This window comes from Ursus americanus, chromosome 5 (genome assembly GCF_024610735.1).
Source record: "Ursus americanus isolate L20-20 chromosome 5, mUrsAme1.1.p, whole genome shotgun sequence".
Taxonomy (NCBI): Eukaryota; Metazoa; Chordata; class Mammalia; order Carnivora; family Ursidae; genus Ursus; species Ursus americanus.
This window is the reverse complement of record NC_142131.1, coordinates 46,699,793-46,721,676: the sequence shown is the minus strand read 5'-3', so window position 1 is coordinate 46,721,676 and position 21,884 is coordinate 46,699,793. Positions and strand designations below refer to the sequence as shown.

Sequence of the window (21,884 nt, the reverse complement as noted above, 5' to 3'; positions counted from 1 at the left end):
TATGTATGGTGATGGATGTTAACTACACTTAATTGTGCCGATCATTTTGCAATATATACAAATACTGAGTCATTATGTTGTACACGTGAAGTTAATATATGTCACATGTCAATTATACTTCAAAAGAAAAAAAAGTCTTGCTGGATTAAGTGCTAGTCTCATTCAGGCAATTAGCATTTAGTCTTTTCTAGCCATACCTTCTCATTGAACACATGGCACAACTCACTGTTTAATAGTGAACTAAAGCTTTTGTTTGAAATCTGCCTTGGTGAGGCACTGTGAATGAGCAGTGCTAGGTGTGGAAAGGTAAAAGAGACACTGTTCACACTTCATTCTTTTTGGCCCACATAATCGTCTTTGTTGCTTTCTAAAATGAAACATTGTAAATTGTAGTTTTATTTCTTTTCTTCTCTGTTTATTCATATCTTTGAATTTAAGAACCACTTAAATTCATGCAGTCTCCATTGAAAAATCAACCCCTGGACAAATCACTTAGCTTCCCTTCTTTTTTTAATTATTTTTATTTTTATTTATTTATTTATTTTTTATTTATTCGACAGAGATAGAGACAGCCAGCGAGAGAGGGAACACAAGCAGGGGGAGTGGGAAAGGAAGAAGCAGGCTCATAGCGGAGGAGCCTGATGTGGGGCTCGATCCCATAATGCCGGGATCACGCCCTGAGCCGAAGGCAGACGTTTAACCGCTGTGCCACCCAGGCGCCCCACTTAGCTTCCCTTCTGATGCTCCCCACGTTTTGCTTCAAGCTGGTCTTGGTTTACCGATTACTTCCTGTGGTTCATCATCCTGAGCTCACGTTCATTTGGGGTTCCTTGCAGTGCCTAGAAAGGGGCTAAAAGTTAGCCTCAAATGACAAAGGACTGATTTTCACTGAATAGGATTCAATCAGTATGGAAAGGAGCCAGGAACAGATTTTTTTGCTTTTTTACAATCTTTACGAGGTTGACATACTGGGCTATGACATTTGATTATATTTTATGTGGTTGTGTATGTCTGTGCTTTTTAAAGATTTTATTTATTTATTTGAGAGAGAACACGAGCAGCGGAGAGGGGCAGAAGGAGAAGCAGACTCCCCACCGTGCAGGAACCCCCCCCCCCCCCCCAGGGCTCAGTCCCAGGACTCCAAGATCATGACCTGAGCCGAAGGCAGAGGCTAAACCGACTGAGCCACCCAGGCACCCCTAAGTGGTTGTGTTTTTAAAGGCAAATTTTAAGACCATTTCCCCCATATAAGAGTTTAGGCAATGTTTGACCCTCCTATCGTAGCAAGTAGAAGAGAGAAAATAAAAAGCTCTAGTCTGACACTTCCAGCGTTAACTTCCCAATGACAGTCTCCTCTGCAGCTGAAAGGAAGTGTGTTAAATGAAATCTCAGGCTGATTCTTTTCTTTTTCCTGATCAGTGTCTTGCATCTACATTCAGTTGGCTTCATTATAACTGTCATTCCTCTTACAGAGAAAAAAAAAAGATTTACCGACTTGCTTCTAACAATTTTCTTTAATATATTAAAATGAGGCAAGATTCATTCCTGTTTTGTTCCTGCTGTATTCCTAGCATCTACCACAGAGCCAAAAATACTAAACATGCTCAGTAAATCATTGTTGAAAGGCTAATGGAATTTCCATTCCTGATTATAAATTTAATCTCCACATACACACACACAATGCATTCAAAAAGCACAACCCAAATGAACTTAGAAACACTGGCACTTATTTCTTTTTCATTTCATTTTTCTTAGTGAATTAATTCATTTTACCAACGCTTACTGGAAGTGCATATTGTTTAAAAGTAAAGAAATAGAAATCAGAAGAAGGACTTAAATTCTGGTTGCATTATTTATTTTCTAAGTAATCTTGGCAATTAATTCATTGCTTCTGTCTTCAGACTTCTCATTTGTAAAGTGGGCTAAAACCTCTTATGGTCAGGGATTTTGTGAGGATGAAGTAGATACTGTATGCAAAGTGTAGTGCCTGGCAGTGATTAGCGGTTCCTAATAATATCAAGTGTGTAAGCCTCTGTGTTAGGATACAAGTGTGAACAAGATAAACCCCCTCAGGATGTTTACAAATTAGTACTGGCAGAGAAAACATTAATTGAATAATTACACTGCAAGAAAGACAGTATCAGTAGCATCACAAAGGCATAAGAAAAGACTTGATTTCCTGTTTTAAAATACAGGTTTTACACTGGGTGTTATACGCAAATAATGAATCATGGAACATTGCATCAAAAACTGTGGATGTACTGTATGGTGACTAATGTAACAAAATAAAAATTATAAAAAAATAAAATAAAATAAAATACAGGTTTTATTATTCAGGGCAACAGATCAGGAGATGACTACCATTGAAAAGACAGTTTGTAACACAGATCCCTGTGGCCACATCACAGGGGGTAGGGGCTCAAGGGAAGAATGAGATCTGTCAGAAGGGTGATAAGGTGGGGTGTGTGTGTTGTGGGTGAAGTGGGCATGAGCCCTTACTGCTTCTTTTAGAAGGGACGGATGAGACAGGGTAAGCAGGGTAAGCAGGATTGGCTGGTTTGAATAATTTCTGTTGGTTCTAGGCTGTAAGAGCTGTCTCTAGTTGTCTGGTACCTGGCCCTGGGTGATTAGGGTAGGGGTGTAGTGGCTCAGAGTATGAGTTCCACAAAGGAGGTGATTGGCAGTATGGGCTCTAGGTTGGTTGGTTTGCATATGAAAGGGGCACTCCCAAGTGAATTATTTACTATCTCTAGGAATTAGCTAGTCCTGGGAAGGGCAGTACCTCTAAGGTTAGCAAGGCCCCAAGATCTCAAAGCATCAAAAATATGGAATAAAAAGATCCAGTGAATGCAGTGGCTCTGAACTCATGAAGCACGGAAGTAGCCAAGTCCAAGTTTCTTTTCAAGTCTGACTATACCCCCAATCCACTTGTCCCCTATCACAGCACCCTCTTTGTTTCTTACCACTTACTGCTTCTTTCTTTGCTTACCTGTTCATTCTCTTCTTTATCCCATTACACTGTCATGTCCAAGAAGGCAAGAAATTTCCTTGTCTGGTTTACTGCTCCAGTTCTAGTTCCTGACACACACAGGATGATCAATAAGCATTTTGAACGAGTGAGTGAAAACAGTAGTACTTGATGGTGTGTATAGGCACATATGACTGTTCATGCATGTGTAAGATTGTGGGTATTTGTGTTGCTGAATGTGTGTGTGTGTTGCATGAAGCAGGTTCCAGCCTTCAGTCTAAGCCATGTCTGCTGGTTGGTTTCAGCCCAAACTGCACATTTGGCAGGTTATTTGATAGGCCCATCAGAATCTAGCACACAGCTCTTCCTGGAGAAGAAGTCGTGCTGGTCAGGCCAGCAGACAAGTTCAAGACAGTACCAGACACCTCAGAGGCTGGAAGAGAGAAGCATCTTCGTGTGTATACTTTGTGCTATAGTTCTCTTGGAGAAGTCTTGGCCCTGCCCCTCGTGGACCTACAATTTATCACTTGTGAGAGAGATAACCTCTGTTTAAAAACTGAAAGATCTGTTTCTAACAAAAACTCTGTAATATTTTATTATACAAATTATGCAGATACCAGCCAGAAAATCAAGACCATACCAGGTGAGAAAATAGGAAGAATTTAACTTGGAGAATATTTTACAAGGTGCTAGAAATGCAATTAAAGCAGGAAGCAGGGAGCTGAGTCAATCCAGATATTAGAAAATGCTGGAAACTGCTACTGCTCTTTGGCCAGGAGTCAGAGAGTGAGGAGCTGGGGCCAGCTGCTGAGGCCATGCTGCAGAAGCTGGAACAATGGTGGGTTGGCCTGGCTTGGGTGGGACCACAGACACAGGGCCTTTTTGGAAAGAGCTGGAGCCATAGAGAAGATGGAGACACTGGTCAAGATATGTCCCAAAGCAGATAAAGGGAGAAATAGCTTGGCTTCTCCCATTCTCTCCCTTTGAATCTTCTACCAGTGCCCTCCATCAGCTGAACCTAATCAGACACAGTGGGTAAAGAAGCTGGGAAACCACAGATTGGAAAACTCAGCTTCGTCTAGGACAGAGCAGAGGAGGGGATGTTCAGGAAAAGGATCTGAAAGGAAACTGGGAAATGACAAGTGCAGATAAGGACAGTGTTGGTTAGTATCCTATAAAGAGGTCACAACACAGAAAAATTTTTATTTATTTTTTTAGTTTTTCATTTTAAGTAGGCTCCATGTCCAACATGGGGCTTGAACTCACAACCTCGAGATCAAGAGTCACATGCTCAACCCACTGAACCAGCCAAGTGCTCCTCAACAAAAATAAAGGCTGGCATCAACTTACCACCACTTTACCACACAACCTTGGCCCTTTGAGCATTTTGGGAGATCAATATGCCTGGCTAGGTGTTAATACCCAGGAGAAATGGAAGCAGTCTCTGGCAGAGATAGCCAGTAGAAGTGGAAGGAGAGAATTAGCATGGTGGTAATTCATTTTCTCCTTCATGCAGTTTATAAAGTAGCATAAAAATAAAGGAATGGCAGTTACAATGCAGTACCTTACAAGAATAAATAACAGGTGACACATAATAAGTATTAATCTTGGTTTGGTACAGTTACAATCTCTGCATAATTTTACTAAATTTTCCTGACATACCACACCTTCAAGCAGAGCCCCAACTCCTGGCTGTGCTCCGTAAGGGGCTCATGCCTTGGCATAGCTTCCTCAAAATGTTCTGTGTCCCTCCTTCATGGTGGCGATGGCTGAGGCCAGCAGTGCTATTTAACCTGGGGCTGGCACCTACCTGGACCCTGATTCCTATTGTTCTCCTTCAGGGTTCTTTCTTTCCCTCTTTCTTGCGTGGGAGGCACCAGATGTCTCAAGGAATTCCAGGACTCGTGCTTACAAGTAGGGATGTCCTGGAACTCCATGGTTGAGTCCTGGCTCCGTGGGGGTGGGGGGGGCAGCCTTGCAAGCAGATTGCTCCTATGGGTGGCATGGTATTTCTTTTGTGTGATTGTGTGGGATTGGATTGCTGGAATGGTTCTGAAATGCATGTTTTGGTGACCTAAATTATTTACGTAGACAGGGTCTTGGAAAAGAAATTTTTTTTTCCTTAGGGTCACACACCCACATTTAAATGAGGAAACCAATACTATAGATTTAAAAAGTTTAATCCAAGATTACACCAAGAGTAAATATTGAATCCTAGGTTTTCACAAAGGCATTTTGAGTTTTAGATACTATAGCCTATTATTCTGTATGAGAACAGAGAAGGCACACCCTAGGGATTCTCAGACTAACTGGGAGATACTAGAAAAACCAAGAGATTTTACCGTGGCAGATGTGTGAGTGGGGATGGGGCGGGTGGAGGTAAATGCTAGGGAAATATGGCACTAAATGCAATGAAGCTGAGTCTGTATATACTACAGCTGATGGGACCTCCTGATTGCTTCCAGGAGTAGGTTGCTTATCAGGTAATATGATTCTGCAAACTTTAAATGAATAGAAAGCTGGAGGAAAACGGAACATTTGCTCCTTTTAATCCCAATGTAAAACTTCCCCTTCTTTTCAAGATTCTTTCAAGACAAGGACTCTCAGAGCTCTCTGTTCCCACTGGCATCTCTGTCCAAGGAAGGGCTTTTATGAGAGGTCCTTGAGAATGCTTCATGTTAGGGCTTTGTTTCTTGTGGGAACATGACGGAAAGTGGAAAAATCTCCAGTTTGTTTAGTGAGGAAACATGACCTTCATGCTCTTCTCTGGGGTGAGTCAAGTGGTAGTGACTGAAATTAGGTCATTACTGATATATAAATATGTGCCTGTGCAGAAAGCAGCTGTCACACCTAGTGCGGTAAGTGGAGCCACTAGCCCAGTGGATTCACTGCATTTTGCAGTTCAATTTTAAACTCCAAGTAAATATCACAGAAAACCTGTCATGAAGCTGGTAACTGTGTTTCTGCTGGTGACCATCAGCATTTGCAGTTACTCTGGTAAGTAGCCTGAACACATATCTCTACTTTTCTGTTAATAGGAATGTAATCAGTAAGCCCAGGCTCCCAGAGGAATATGGTGGAGGGAATTTTAGAGCCACAGAATGGAAAGGTCAGAAGGGATTTCAGATGCAGCAACCCCCATCCCCACCCCAGCCTACCAAGCTCTAACCCGATGAAATACTATCCTTAGTGAATCCTACATAAGACGTTAGCCAACTCACACTAAAGGTCAACATTCTTGAACATTGTCACCGTAGCTTTTCTTTTCTTTATTAATCTTGAGTCAAAATCTCACCTTATAACTACTTTCTTTTGAGACCATATGGAGTCATTCTTTCTATTATCTGTAATCAGTTGCCAGGTTGTTTCTCCTGAGACATGGCTACATTTATTGTTCACACAGTCAATGGATAGTTGCTACAACCTGTTGGGCACTTGGATAAGCACTGGAAGATTTAGATATGAAGCAGACACAGAGATTGTTTACACGGTTCTTGTAGTCTGATAGGGGAGATAAGACTTCTTCAGACAGAAGTCACTATGATGCTAGGCTAATGCACAGAGACATATACAGCCAGAACTCTGTGGGAGAACTGAGGGGCGAACAGTTCAATTTCTAGATGGGGTATAGAAGTTGGATTCTTGGAGGAGAATGGGAACTGATCCATTCTTTTTGAAGGGAGTCATTTTAACTACAGGAAAATATATTTGGATGCGTCTGCAAAATGCACAGTGATAGCCGCTGTTCATTCAACACACAGAAAGCCTTGAAGGTCTTCCCCTGGAAGTATATAAGTATATACAGAGAAGACAGTCACCAAAACCTTTAAAATAAGTAGGGAGATTAATCATGAGACACTAGGTGCTGCCCACACCCACATTGGCAACTTTGGTTTGTGCTTTTTACTGAAATTTTGGACCAATTTGTAACTTCACCAGTTTTGACTATTTTGTTGTCTTAGTAACTAGTGTCAACTATCTACAGAGGTGGCAACAGAAAGCTGGGTGGAAGGTAATAAATATCCCTCCTATGGGGAAGAATTTTGGAGGGAAAATAGGTGGTAGAAGATGAAGGGAAGATAGATGCATGGGCTCCACTTGTACGATTTGAATGGGGAATGGAAAGGATTCCAAAGGAAAATGAACTATGGCAGGGTCTTACTAGGAAGATGTGTGTTCTTATGTGTGTGCGCATGTATGTGTGTGTTTACATATTTGCACATGTGTTTTGTAAAAATGTATATTGTATGTATTTTTCTCATTCTCTACACTTTCCCTTCTATTCATCTTCTATGTGAAAGTTATATTTCTAAAGCCAAAGATACAAAATGCAATTGTTCCATAAAAGAGCCTTGATACCTCCCCATTGCCCTTAGGGAAAAAAAGTCTAAAATGCATTAATATGACATTCCAAGCTCTGAAAAATCTCACCTCAACCTGGGTTTTGCTGCCTTACCTCCTTTCCCCACCTCAGCATACCTCACTGAAATTCTGCATTCCAGCTGCTCTGGAAGGATCTCCAGGCAGTGTGTGCATTTTCATCCTCACATTTCAGTGCCCTTGTTAACTTTGTTCCTTTTTAAAATGCACCTCCCATACTTTACCTTGTGACCCTGGATTCTGCCTCAAGACACGGCACCAGCAACATCTCTCCGGGAAGATTGCTCCAACACTCTACCACATTAGAATTAGTCATCTCTTCTCTTATGTTTCCCCAGAGCTTTATCCGTAATGTTAGCACAGCACATGCCACACTGTAGTATGTACAGATCTTTATTGTCCACCAGACTGTGTAAATTCTCTGAATGGAATGTCCTTGTCTTATTTATCTATGTATCTGCACTAACCACGACAGAGTTGGAGTTCAGTTATGTTTGTAGTGTTGTGTTGAATTGGTTGGGAGCAATTTCCTGGGCTGTGGTTGATTGGGTTGCATGTCCCCAAGTGAAGATTCATTATGGAATCTACTCTTTGGCCTGAAAGCCATGGACTGTGGAGATTTGCCACATGCAAAGTACGTTCCTATTCAGTCAACCACCAGTATCTACTGAGTGCTTGCTATATGCTAGGGTCTGTTCCAGGAATGAGGTACAGTAGTGGATAAAACATAAACTCCTTGTTCTCATGGAGCCTGCATACTAGTGAGAGGTTGAAGGCAAGAAATAAATAAGTGAGATTTACCGTTTTGGGTAATGATAAGAAAAAATAAAGGAAGTTAGAGGATTATGGATGATGCTATTTTAGATATCTTTCTGAGGAGGTAACCTTTGAGGAGAGACATGTAGCTATCTGAAGAAAGTTCTAAGGAGACAGAACAGCAGGTTCAAAGGCCCTGAGGCAGAAGTTTTCATGGGAAATCAAGTGAGACTGGAATGGAACTATTGATGGACACAGTAGAAAGTACTGCAGTCATAGACAGGAGTCATATGTGCTTATTTCACTCAGTTTCCCTTTTGCTCTGCAGCTACCGCCTTCCTCATCGACAGTTTGCCAGGTGCTATCAATGAAGCCTTACCTTTACCTGTGGACAATATTCTCCCCTTTATGGATCCATTAAAGCTTCTTCTGAAAACTCTGGGCATTTCTGTTGAGCACCTTGTGGAAGGGCTAAGAAAGTGTGTGAATGAGCTGGGACCAGAGGCCTCTGAGGCAGTGAAGAAACTGCTGGTAACTATAGGTTGTGGGCTCATTTGTCAATGGGCAGAGCTTAGCCACCGGAATGCCCCCCCCCCCCACTCCCACTCACCCTGTGCTCACCTGTGGACATGCATTTCCCCAGATGTACTCAAAGTTTGCATGTCCAGAAATCTCAAGGAAGGTGCAACATTTACATTTCTAGAAGGGATTTTTGAATGAAAGAGACCTGTGTTATGATTGTGACTTTGCATTTCTCAGCTTAGTGATTCTAGTTGGGACTTAACCACCCTGGGCCTCCATTTCCACATCAGTAAAATATGGCTGAATAGGCTGGTGACTATTCTTGGAAACATGCTAAGCACATGCAAGCCACTTTGTTTTTACTCTTGTCCTTCTGCCTTTCAGGAGGCGCTGTCACATTTGGTGTGATGTCAGCACAAAACAGCAGTGGAGGGGAAGGGGAATGGTGCTTTCCTCCTCTGGGCTAGAACTCATTCCATCCTAAGATGTAATGACCCCTGAAAAGAACGAATAAAGCAATGAATAGATTTCATTTTGTCCTGTGTTTGTTTCTGGGAGCTCTGTTCAGAAGAGCCTAGCTAGTTAAGTTTTCCCTTGAGTTATAAACTCCAGAGAGCCTCTTATTATCAAGAGAACCCACATTTTCGGGAAAACATATTTATGTCTTCCCCTCTGCTTGACTTTAAGCTAAACATCTCCATTTTCTTCAACTGCTCTTTTGACAGTGTTTCTATACCCCTAAAGCTCCTCTTCCCTCACTTCTAAAGAATTTTTTAAATATAAAAATGAAAAGTTTTCCAAGTATTATCTGACAAGACTAGAATCTTTCACTGACTTGGCATCTACATCACCAGAATGCGAGTTTCTATTAAGTTTGTGGTTATACTACGGCCACTCCACAGCTTTCACAGACCCTGCCGCCGAGTTAGGACTTCACTACGTCATCCTTTGGCAACTAGGTTTTGAACTATCCTTTCCTTTTCTACATGCTACCGTCTATGACGATTACAGAATTACCTTTCTGAGACATAATTCTGGTGATATACAATCACCTATTAAATAGATGTCAAGGTCCTTAGCACGGCTACAAAGCCCTTCATGACCTGGCCTTTCCTTACATGTCTTGTCTCATCAAGCTTTCTTTCCTTCTTTTTCCCTTCCTTCCTTCCTTCCTTCCTTCCTTCCTTCCTTCCTTCCTTCCTTCCTTCCTTCCCTTTCTTTAAATATTCCTTTCTTGAAATGTGCTCTAACCCCACTCACACTGAGAAAATAACTAAATCTCTCTTTCCTGCTAACACTTTAATGCCTTAATGAAAAATCTAGTTTCTTCCCACCAAGAATGTCTGCCCTGATCTCCCTTCAGACCTGAGCTTGTGCCAGTCTTGGAACCATTTGCCCTTGGATCCATTCCCCACTGTTTCTCTGCTCTGTGATGCTGACCCCTCAGGTTCCCCGTCTCAGGTTCCCAAGTCAGTTGACTTTTGGGCTCATTCTGACCCTGGGAGGCTCAGGCAGGAGAAAGAAGATGGGAAATGCGAAAAGCCAGAGTATGTTTTGTTTCTTGTCTGTATCAACGTCAACATACTGTTTTTGATATTGTAGTATAGTTTTCCAAGATGCTGCCATTAGGAAAAACTCAGTAGAGAATATGCTGGATTTCTCTGTATTATTTCTTACAACTGCATTTGACTCTATGATTATCTCAAAATAAAAAGTATAATTGAAAACTATTGTGAAGGAGGGGTGCCTGGGTGGCTCAGTCCATTAAGCATCTGACTCTTGATTTAGGCTCAGGTCATGATCTCAGGGTCATGAGATCAAGCCCTGTGTCAGGCTCCACACTCAACAGGAGTCTGCTTGAGATTCTCTCTCTCCCTCTCCCTCTGCCTGCCCCCCCCCCCCCGCCCGTTGCTGGCTTGCTTACTGTCTCACAAATAAATAAATAAATCTTTTTTTAAAAAATAGAAAGAAAAAAAAGAAAAAGAAAAAATACTGTGAAGATAAGGAGAATGTAGAAATAGATATTATATAAAATTAGTGCAAATTATATATAACTATAATAATATGTAACTATGTGTATAATTATATATGTAGCTTTCATTCCTTTACTCCATAAATCTCACAAAGTAGAGGAAGCCACTAACAACTTTATGTGATTTTTCAAAATATTTTCTGCACATTTAAAAATAAGTGAATATAGACACCCAGGACTCCAAGGTGGTGTCAGTCGTACCAGTGAAGGAGAAGAAACTCATGGATGTCAAAATAGGAGAACTGCCAAGCTGGAAACTGATGTGGGATTTCACTCCTAAAGGCATTGCTGGAACATTTCAAAGGGGTTACTACTGATGTTTCATTAAGTATGTTAATGTGAAGAAAGGAAGTGTCCCTGGGATTTCTATGGTGCTGGCAGCTTCTGTGCTTATCATACAAGGAACTCAAACATGAGTGGCTACACAAGTACCACTGAAGAGGCCCTGATGCTGAGGGCGCATTCTGCATTCCTGACCATGACCTTTGCCTCATACCCCGGAATCCTTTCATATCCTAATTGAGAATTAATGCCCACGAAAAGATGATTGGCACATGGAAAATAAATAAATAAAAACAAGCATGTACAAATGATTCATACTTTATTTAAACTTTCATTTATGCAAATAATTTATTTTTAGTAACTTTTTTCTTATAAAGAGTACTACGGCAAATATCCATTTATTTGCATTCATTTCTGCATCACTTCACAAAAATCTTGGAAGTGGAAGTGCAATGCCAAGAATTATATGATGTTTAAAATTTTGAAAGCTAGTAACAAATTTCCACTGGAAGCAGCAGTTGAAATTTGAAGTGATTAAGGTCAGAGAAGTTCCATTCCTAAAGATGAGATTAGGGACCCAAGACAATTCCTAGGATATGTTTGTTCTAACCTGAGAAAGCGATGCATTCCTTTTTACTATATGTTGGAGGGTCAGAAGGTGCAAAGTATAAATCACATTTCTTGTATCCATATTTGAGTTAGGCGGTACAAAACGATAAATCAGTAAAATGAATTTACTGCATTTTTTTTTTTTTTTTTTTTTTTTTAGAAAGCATCCAGTTCAAAAGCTCTCAGGCTTGAAGCAGGTTAATGACGTCAGGGGCACTCACAGGTTGTTAGCATCACCAAGGAAGACAGATTTTATTTATGTATATACTCAAGATATAATCAAGAAATACCAGCATCTTCTACTGTATTACATTTTTCCCTGGGAGAAACAACTAAATGAAAATTATCTGATACTCCTTCATTCTATTAACTACCTCTGCTTCATTTTGAGCACTTTTTTCCTTTGTTCTGCTGTTAGCTAGGTGTGTATCTTTATCAAATGAGAATTTATTTCCTGATCAAATAATAATAACAGCTAATGTGTCTAACATGACTAATAATCATAGTAATAGTTAGTGGCCATTTATCATGTTCTATTGTATATATATTTTTTTAATTCTACAAATGGTAATTAAATATTGACTGCAGTACCTTTGCTAGAAGTTGAGCATTCTGTGATAAACAAAATGAACATGATCCATGCCCCCACAGATTTTTGCAGTGTAAAGAAAAACACAGAAACTATGTGAGTACCTCTGTGACCTCGGCCACAGCAACTTCTTGCTAGATACGTCTCCAAAGGCAAGGGAAACAAAGGCAAAAATGAACTTCATCGAGATATTAGGACTTCATCGAGATAAAAAGCTTTTGCACAGCAGAGGAAACAGTTGACAAAACCAAAGACAACCGACAGAATGGGAGAAGATATTTGCAAATGACACAGCAGATAAAGGGCTAGTATCCAAAATCTATAAAGAACTTCTCAAACTCAACACCCAAAAAACAAATAATCCAATGGGCGGAAGATATGAACAGATTTTCTCCAAAGAAGACATCCAAATGGCCAACAGACACATGAAAAAATGCTCCACATCACTTGGCATTGAGGAAATACAAATCAAAACTACAATGAGATATGACCTCACACCAGTCAGAATGGCTAAAATTAACAACTCAGGAAACAACAAATGTTGGTGAGGATGCAGAGAAAGGGGAACCCTCTTACACTGTTGGTGGGAATGCAAACTGGTGCAGCCACTCTGGAAAATAGTGTGGAGGTTCCTCAAAAAGTTGAAAACAGAGCTACCATAGGACCCGGCAATTGCACTACTGGGTATTTACCCCAAAGATACAAATATAGTGATCCGAAGGGGCACCTGTACCTCAATGTTTATAGCAGCAATGCATAATAGCCAAACTGTTGGTGGGAGGGGCAGAAGGAGAGGGAGAAGCAGGCTCCCCGCTGAGCAGGGAGCCTGATGTGGGGCTTGATCCCAGGACCCTGGGATCATAAACTGAGTTTGAAGGCAGATGTTTAACCGACTGAGCCACCTAGGAGCCCTCAAGTGGATTCTTAAAGATTTGTATTACTTACCTGGAGTAAATACCATGAGATATTATTAATAAGAAAGGCAAACTACAGAGCAAAGTGTACACCCCAAATTCCCTCCACATTTGTATCTATATTTGGATAAGTTTGAATGGACAGGAACTATGGAGTCACTATTAGTTGCTATGAGGGCTGGTTTGGGGATAATGTTGTTTTAGTTGGAGATAGTTAGCTTTTAAAAATATACACATTTTTTCCACTGTCCCCCTCATCTTTCCCTTTGGTGTGAGCACATGTTGCTTTAATACTTTTTAAAAATTTATTTATTTATTTTCTTATTTTGGGGAGGGGGCAAAGAGAGGGAGAGAGAGAATCTCAAGCAGACTCCTGCTGAGCATTGAGCCCCATGTGGGGCTCCATCCCACAACCCATGAGATCATGACCTGAGCCAAAACCAAGAGTCGGATGCTCCGCTGACTGAGCCACCCAGGTGCCCCTGCTTTAATCATTTTTGAAGTGGATTTTGAAGAAAACATTTTATCAATATATATTAGTCAGATTCCCTCCCTCTCAAAATAAAAACAAAAACGGCAAAGGGAAATGCTATCACAGACTTAAAAAGCAGTGCAGTAAAAAGCAGGGACTTCAGGCCCACACAGATTTTTATTGAAGTTCAGGCTCTAGCATTAATGATCTGAGTGGTTTGAATGGATTCCCTAAACTTCCAGATTCTTGAATTCATTATTTTAAAATGGAGTAACATGCAATTTTTGTACTCGATGTGAAAATTAAATGAGGTTACATTTATGAAGGACCAAGCCTGGGAAATGTCCCAATGGTATCTGTTTCTTTGCCGTGTGAAGTAGCTTTTGTAGGGCCATCCTTGAATGACAGGCATTGCCACAGTCTGAGCTTTGATTTAAGCTGTCTCCTCTGCCCTTCCTCCTCCTCCATGTCTCCAAATCCTTCCTCACCTATCAAGATACAGCTCAAATATTAGTACCTCTGAAAAGTCTCCCAGATCTCCCAAGGGAGCATTAATGGTTCTTTGTCCTGGTTCCCATGCTTCCATATCTGTGCCTCCTTTATATGATACCATGCTGGATGGAGTTAGTTAATTATGTGCTTATATCTTCTGTTTCAAGATTATGAGCTACTTGAAGTTCAGAACCATGAGACGTTCAACTTTGTATCCTTACGTTCTTGTTCTTAGCTAGATGTTCTCTGATTTCAATTTCTTTAATTAATACAGAACACAACAAAGATTTATTGATCAGCTACTCTCCGCTAAACACTGTTCTAATTGCTCACTATTGTGCCAGGAACGTTGAGCAAAAGGCAAAATTCTTGCCTCAAGGAGCTTACATTCTATTGGGGCTAGAGAGAAAAAGGAACAAAACATAAAAAAGTTTTAACACTGTGTTAAAAGATGTGTGAAATGGAGAAAAAAAAATGCAGCAGCCAAAGCAGATAAGGGTGTGATTTTAAGTTGATTTTAAGTTGAGTGCTCAAAAATTTCTCACTGGGAAGGTGATCTCTGAGAAAAGACTTCTAGAGGTAAGGGGACAAGCCATATGGCTGTCTTGGGAAGGGTATTTCAGGCAGAAGGAAGAGTAAATGCAAGGCTCCGTGGAAAGAATGTGCCTAGAGTGTTTAAGGAAGAGAAGGATCCCAAATGGGTGAAGTGGTGGGATGAATAGTAGAAGAGGAGATGAGAAGCAGGCAGCTTAGGTAAGATCTTAGTCACCATTTTAAGGAAATTTAAAAATATGGCTTTTGCTCAGAATGAGATGGAAAGTAGCAGAAGGAATTGATATGATTCAGTTATATGTTAATAGAAGGACTTTCTCTGCTCAGCACTTCTGTGAAGTGCAAGATGTAAATTCCCTAAAGCACTGATGTCATGGTAGGAACCCTGGGATTGAGGACAGAGTAGTGATACTGTGAACTGTGCCATCAGGGTGCCACACGGAGCATTGTGTTGGAGGTGACACAAACCTGGCTGGAGTTCCACTCATCCTTTACTAGCAATCCTATCTTAGGCATGATGTTGGTTAGCCTCCCCAAACCTCAGTTTCCTCACTGTCATATGAAGGAAATAATGTCTGACCACTACAGTGAGATAACAATATGAAGAGAACATAAAAGAAAGATAATCTGCAGATGCAAGAGATTCTTGATCCTCAAAAACAGGGGTGCCTGCTGGCCGCAGAGAGGGGTCTTATTAGAGGGTAGAAAGACAAGGTAACAAAAGGTAGAGGAAACATATTGTAAAGCAAATGGAAAATCTTCAAAATCTCTGTATATTCCTAGAGGTCTTAGTTATTTCTTAGTAATGCGTCAAATCCAGGACAGATTTGGCATCTGTTTTTGTTTCGTTTTGTTTTTCCCCAGTATGGAAGGGTGATTTCAAATTGTACAACAAACAGGTGACTATAAAGACCCTGATAGAACATGTCTCTCAAAAAAAGTAGTACACTGATTATTGTACAGGAAATATATTTCCCAGGTACAAACTAAGTACCCAGAATCTGAAAAGGGATTTTTGGGTCATATTTGTTGGGGAGAAGCAGCCTGCATGTCAGATGTTAAATATAATAGAAATCTGGGATAACTTTGGTTAAGAGGATGTGATATTTGAAATTAACAGAGTCTCCAAATGATCAGAAGTATAAAAGGGCAACCTGTAGAATGGGAGAAAATATTTGCAAGTCCTATATCGGATAAGGGGTTAATATCCAAAATGTATAAGGAACTCATATAGCCTAATATCAAAAACAAAACAAAATGAAACAAGTAATTTGATTTAAAAATGGGCAAAGGACCTGAATAGATATTTTTCCAAAGCAGATACACAGATGTCAAATAGGTATGTGAAAAAGTACTCAACATCACTATTCATCAAGGAAATGCAAATCAAAATCACAATATCACCTCGCACCTGTTAGAAAGGCTATGATCAAAAGATAAAAGAAAACAAGTCCTGACAGGACATGGAGAAAAGGGAATTCTTGTGCACTGTTGGTGGGAATGGAAACTGGTGTAGCCACTCTGGAAAACAGTATGCCAGTTCCTCAAAAAATTAAAAATAGAAATACCATATGGTCTAGCAATCTCACTTTTGGGTATTATATCCCAAGGATGTGAAATCACTATTTTGAAGTTACATATACCCCCATGTTCACTGCAACATTATTTATAACAGCCTAGACATGGAAACAATTTAAGTGTCTATCGATGAATTGATAGAGAAATGTAGTACCACACACACACACACACACACACACACACACACACACACACAAAGTACAGTATTATTCAGCCTAAAAAAAGAAAATCCTGCCATTTACAACTATATGGATGAATCTTGAGAGCGTTACGCTAAGTGAGATAAGTCAGGCAGAGAAAGACAAATACTTATGATCTCATGTATATGTGGAATCTAAAAAAAATGTATCTCAGAGAAACGGAGAGTAGTTTGATGGTTGCCAGGGGTGGAAGGTGGTGGGGGAAATAGGTGAAGGTTATCAAAAGATACAGACTAGCAGTTATAAGATCAATACATTCTGGGGATATAAGGTGCAGCATGGTGGCTATAGTTAACAATACTGTATCATGGACTTATAAGTTGCTAAGAGAGTGTATCTTAAAAAAATTTTACTCCAAAAAAATCATAAATACATGAGTGATAGATGTGTTAACTAACTTTATTATAATCATTTTGCACTATACATGTATATCAAATCATCACGTTTATACCTTAAACCTTCACTATATTGTATGTCAATTATATCTCAGTAAAAAAAGAAATTGGCACAGTCTCTGAAAAATGCAGAAGGTGGGTTGTCTGAATTTATCGTAGAGAGTTACATGTATTTTTTGGTATTTTGTAGGTGTTCACTCTTTGTTTAGTTATCTGTATTATTAAAGGTTCTTTGTGTTGCATGCAGAAATAGGCTGGCTATTAAAATAGGAAGCAAGACAAACAGAAGATTTATTGAAACACTGGTGTTGCTTTCAGAGTCAGAGTGCTTAGGAAAGGCCAGACGCAGGACACCTGTTGAGAACCCAGTAGCAGTAGTACAGAGATCCTTTATTCCAGAGCACTGCCATAATTGTCGTCATGCTCCATGATTTCAGTCTGGTCTTCCTGACCACATAAATAATTCTAGGAATATCTTTCTGGCTCAGTTGGGTCAGGTTATACAGGGGTCCGATCCTCTGTGACCAAGTTGGCAAGTACCATAGCAGTAGCTACCGGGCCCCCACCTCTATGTAATGGGGTGGCAGAGCAAATGTAAGAGCTTGCAAGAGACTTTTCCAGGACTCTCCCATCTCCAACCTTCTGCTATTCTGTAAGAATAATGAAGACTCTCTGGAACAGTAATAAGCTTATTAATTTGAAATATGGTTGGTTTTTAGTTTACCCAGCCCAGGAGAGGGAGGTCAGATGTATTTGAAAGACTTTCCAAAAAGAATGTATGAAGCTTTTAACTCTCAAACTTCATACATTTTTATGGGTTAAGAGTTTGTTCTTTGGAGTCAGGTCAGATTCCCTTCCTGTCATTTCCTAAATCTGTGACTTTCGACTTGTTACTTTATCTGGGCTTTAGCTTCCTTATTTTGAACCATTCTTTGGTTTTTCTGCCTAATAATAACTTTTGTATATTTTTTGGCATCATTAAAAACTTTAAATATGCCCAGGAAAATTACTACCACTGCCAATAAAAATCTTCTCAGTTATGTAGAATATGGGACCCCTAAGCAGACACATTTATTCTAACTTCTAGAGGCAAGAATGCAAAGTCAGGATGTTCAAAATAAGTTGTGTTTGGTTGAGCCAGGTCCTGAATCCTGAGAACTTGCTTGGAGCTGCTTTTGGGGCCTCTGTTCCGGAGGACTCAGGAAGCAGAACTGGAAAAGCAGGATTGGCTGCCCTTAGGTTATTCTGGAGCCATGTGGGTGTGTCCTTAGAAACACAAGCCAGATAGAGGGAAACAATTACCAACTAGAAAAGGTTTAAGATTTAAGAAAAATACAGAGCATTTTTAATCTTTTCTCTAACATTTTTATGCCTTTGCACTTTAAAATGCGAGATAATTTGTAATGAAGTCAACTATAATACATATTTGATGAAATAAGCAACCACAAAAATGAAATGCAAGATATATGTGGCAAGAATCATTGACAAGATGAGGGGAGGATGTGCATAGGTTAAACTCAGGGATAAAATGAGTCAGCAGTTTTACTTTGAGTTTCTGGATAGACAGGAAAAAAAAAAAAGAATAGATCATGTTACATAAATCTTTTTTTGTTTTTGTTAAAGATTTTATTTATTTATTTGACACAGAGGGAGACAGCCAGCGAGAGAGGGAACACAAACAGGGGGAGTGGGAGAGGAAGAAGCAGGCTCCCAGCGGAGGAGCCTGATGTGGGGCTCAATCCCAGGACCCCGGGATCACGCCCTGATCCTAAGGCAGATGCTTAACGACTGAGCCACCCAGGCGCCCTGCATGTTACATAAATCTTATGAGAAAAGAAGAAGCAGTTTTTAGGAAAGACAAATGTTTTCTTCTCTAAATTCAACAAGAAACTTTTCCCATAAGACATCATGGAGTGGATATTAAGTAATGTCATGCCCAATGCAGTTTTGCTCATCAGCAGCATGAGGATTTCCTGTTAAATGTATTTATTCCCCCAACCCCACCCCAAAATGTATTTATTCCCAGGTCTTGGAAGTTCTAACTCAGCAAGTCTAAACATGTGCTCTAGTGGGTCCATAGTATATTTTTTCTTAATTCAAAACACGTAATTAGAAAATTAAGAATTCGTGAAGTGCTTTCCCAACTTTTACTTCTTTGACAATAGCCTGGTGAGGTTCATCAGATTTTTTCATACAAGAAAAGAAATTTATACGTTAAGACATCTAGTGACTTAAGACACTAGGGGACTTGAATCCCTGTGATTTATTTCAAGTGATGCTGGACAATAGGAAATAAGATTTTAAGTCTATTAACATAAGGATATTGTACCAATGTGATTGAGCAGAGGTTGGGAGAGTCTCAGACTGATGAAGTGTCCAACTATTGGATGAGTTGCTTTTGAGACCTTGCCCCTCTCTGTTAATCTTCTGAGAACGTGTGGAAAACTTCACCTTCTTTGTAAAGTCCTTTTAGTGCCCACCCCTTCCTCCAGGCGTGTCCCTTACCTCCTTTCTCCAAGGCATGTCCAAGGCACTTTTTTACATAACTCTATCATTTCCCTCCACAGTTCTGGGATACGCTGTTCTAAGTGATAGCCCAGACTATCAACTGCTCAATGGCTGGACATCATTATTTATCTTGAGAGTACTGGCAGAATCTGACACATGGTAGGTACAGATTAAATAAGCACTAAAGGAATATGTAAGAAAGGGGCATATGTTATAGGAGAAAGATGGGATATCTAGATATCTATCTGTTTATCTGTCTATCTTAATTTAGGAAATACCTAGAACTTTGGCCACGTTATCTATACTGGAAAAATAGGCATTACTGTGAGTCATTTAATTCCAAAGTGGTGACTTGCTTTTGATTTGATGCAGCAATTCTCATACATATGCAACTTTTAAAGCTACTTATTAAATGTATAGTCACTAGGGTTTAAAGAGATACTCCTGATCAAACCATTCAAAATTTAATCTTTGCCTTAGAGGTTTCCTTCTCTCTAGCCCATTTTTTTTATATCCCCAAATTGAGCCATTTCTCCCTGCCCATTAGAGCATCTACAGTTGGTTCATAAATCTACTGAAAGTTTTTTTTAGATGCAGTTAAAAAAATTCTGGCATTAAGATCTAGAACAATTAAGTTCCCGAGATTTTTAACATTAATAAGGAGTAAAGTGAAACTCAAGGAGGCCAAGTGACCTCCGCAGGGTCATATCACCAATAGCAGACAAGTTAGAATTTGAACTTCTTCCTTCTCTACGTCTTTTGCTCTTTCTACCCCTTCGTGGCACCTTCTCTATTGGACCGTCTTGTACATTGAATTGTTAGTGTAGCACTCTAAAGATTCAGGGTGTGGGTACCAATGGGTAGAGGCGTGTACCAGCAGCCTGAATGAACCAGCTAAGGGTTGAAACACTTGCAACAAGACGTAAGTTGCTCTCTGAGAAGATGGAAATGGAAAATGCAAACGTAAGTGAATGTTCTTAGAAGCTTAGCTGGCTTTGGGGTGAGAGTCAGATGTGTCTCGGTTGGGCATTTCTTGATTTCAAAGCCCAAAACTGATTTCTGTCCTTAGAAGCTTATGGAAAAGAGTGGACTAAGTTCCTGATTAATATGATAGTAACTTGCTGAGCTTACATTAATAACACCCAGGTTATAAAATGAAGACAGTAGGGAAAAGGAACATTCCTAGATCAGATTTGAAATAGAAGTTAGGAAAGGCCATACTTCCTGGAGATGCGTGTTAGGTAACTCAATTAACCAAAGCGGTAGTGTTTTGTTTCTATGGGCACCTGGAAGGCATGTGTAAGATCACATAGCTTACTCACTCTTTTCAACTGCCTCCTTCTACACTGTTCTCTGGTCTCCATTAGCAATACTGCTTAGTGATAGAATGCACACCCTGGAATCAGGCTGCCTAAATTCAAATCCTTCCCTCTTCTCTTACTAACTTGGCCACATTAGTGACTTGGTCACATTCCTTACTTATAAAATTAAAAAAGAAGAATACCCATTTTTCATAGTGATGTTAGAATGAAATTAGGTACTACTATACAGCACTTAGCTTAATCCTTAAAACAGTATGTAGTTAGTTCATGCTAGCTACTGATACAATAATTAGGCTCCCAGCTGTATCATTTCTGTTTTTATATTTCAATATCCCTTCTCAGGAGAGACTAGAATAAGGAAATAGTGGGTGTTTCTGAGCACTCAGACCATATTGTTTGTCATTGCCCCTTATTTGTGGCTTTGCTTTTCACAGTTGCAGTTACCCACAGTCAACCGAGGTCTGAAAGCAGATGATTCTCTTTATGACAATAATGTCAGAACATCAATAGTAGCCTAACACTGTATCACAATGCCTGTGTCATTCACGTCACTTCATCTCATCATGGAGGCATTTTATCGTCTCACAACATCATAAGAAGAGGAAAGGTGAGTACAGTACAATAAGATATTCTGTGAGAGAGACCACGTTTATATAACTTTTATTATAGTATATTATTAAAGTTCTTCTATATTATTAGTTATTGTTGTTAATCTCTAACTGTGCCTAATTTGTAAATTAAACTTTATTATAGGTATGTATGTATAGGAAAAAGCCTTGTATAAATGGGATTTGTACTATCCACAGTGTCAGGCATCCACTGGCGTCCTGGAATGTATCACTCACAGATAAGGGGCGACTACTATAAATCCAACTATGTGGGATTAGAGAGCTTGTTAGTCTTTTCTCCTGGAATTAGCTTCAGCAGATCCCACTCTTCTCATGAGTAACTAATTGCACAATTACATAGGCCCTTCTACTTTAGTGCACACGGTCCCCTCATGTCATAGGTGCCAAGCGCACAAAACAAGTGAGCAGAGTTGTGATAGGACCAAGTCCCCTAACTCCCAGTGCTTACGTGTTTCACCCCACAGTTGTGCCTCCTCTCTTCAGATAATCTGATTAGGTCAGTCACTTCATGATGATAAAAAAGATATATGTATTTAAAGTCTAAGAAACTACAGTAAAAATGAAAAAATACACTTTTTCTGCTTATAGGTAGACTCAGGAGTGCCCAAATTAATTAAATAAAATAAGACCCCCCCCTTTTTTTTGTTCAATATGCTATTATTTTAGTTGTAAATTACAAGTTAA

At 39.8% G+C, this 21,884-nt stretch overlaps 1 protein-coding gene and 1 pseudogene across 1 annotated transcript; both read left to right on the top strand.

Moving 5' to 3' along the window:
* Window positions 1–5,910: 5,910 nt before the first annotated feature.
* Window positions 5,911–9,034, top strand: SCGB3A2 (secretoglobin family 3A member 2). Its single transcript, XM_045795066.2, has 3 exons — window positions 5,911–5,965; window positions 8,433–8,635; window positions 9,011–9,034. The coding sequence occupies exons 1-3, from the start codon at window positions 5,911–5,913 to the stop codon at window positions 9,032–9,034; spliced, it is 282 nt and encodes a 93-aa protein (XP_045651022.1).
* A 1,117-nt stretch (window positions 9,035–10,151) lies between these two features.
* Window positions 10,152–11,096, top strand: LOC123790520 (ATP synthase F(0) complex subunit f, mitochondrial pseudogene; annotated as a pseudogene).
* The last annotated feature ends 10,788 nt before the right edge of the window (window positions 11,097–21,884 follow it).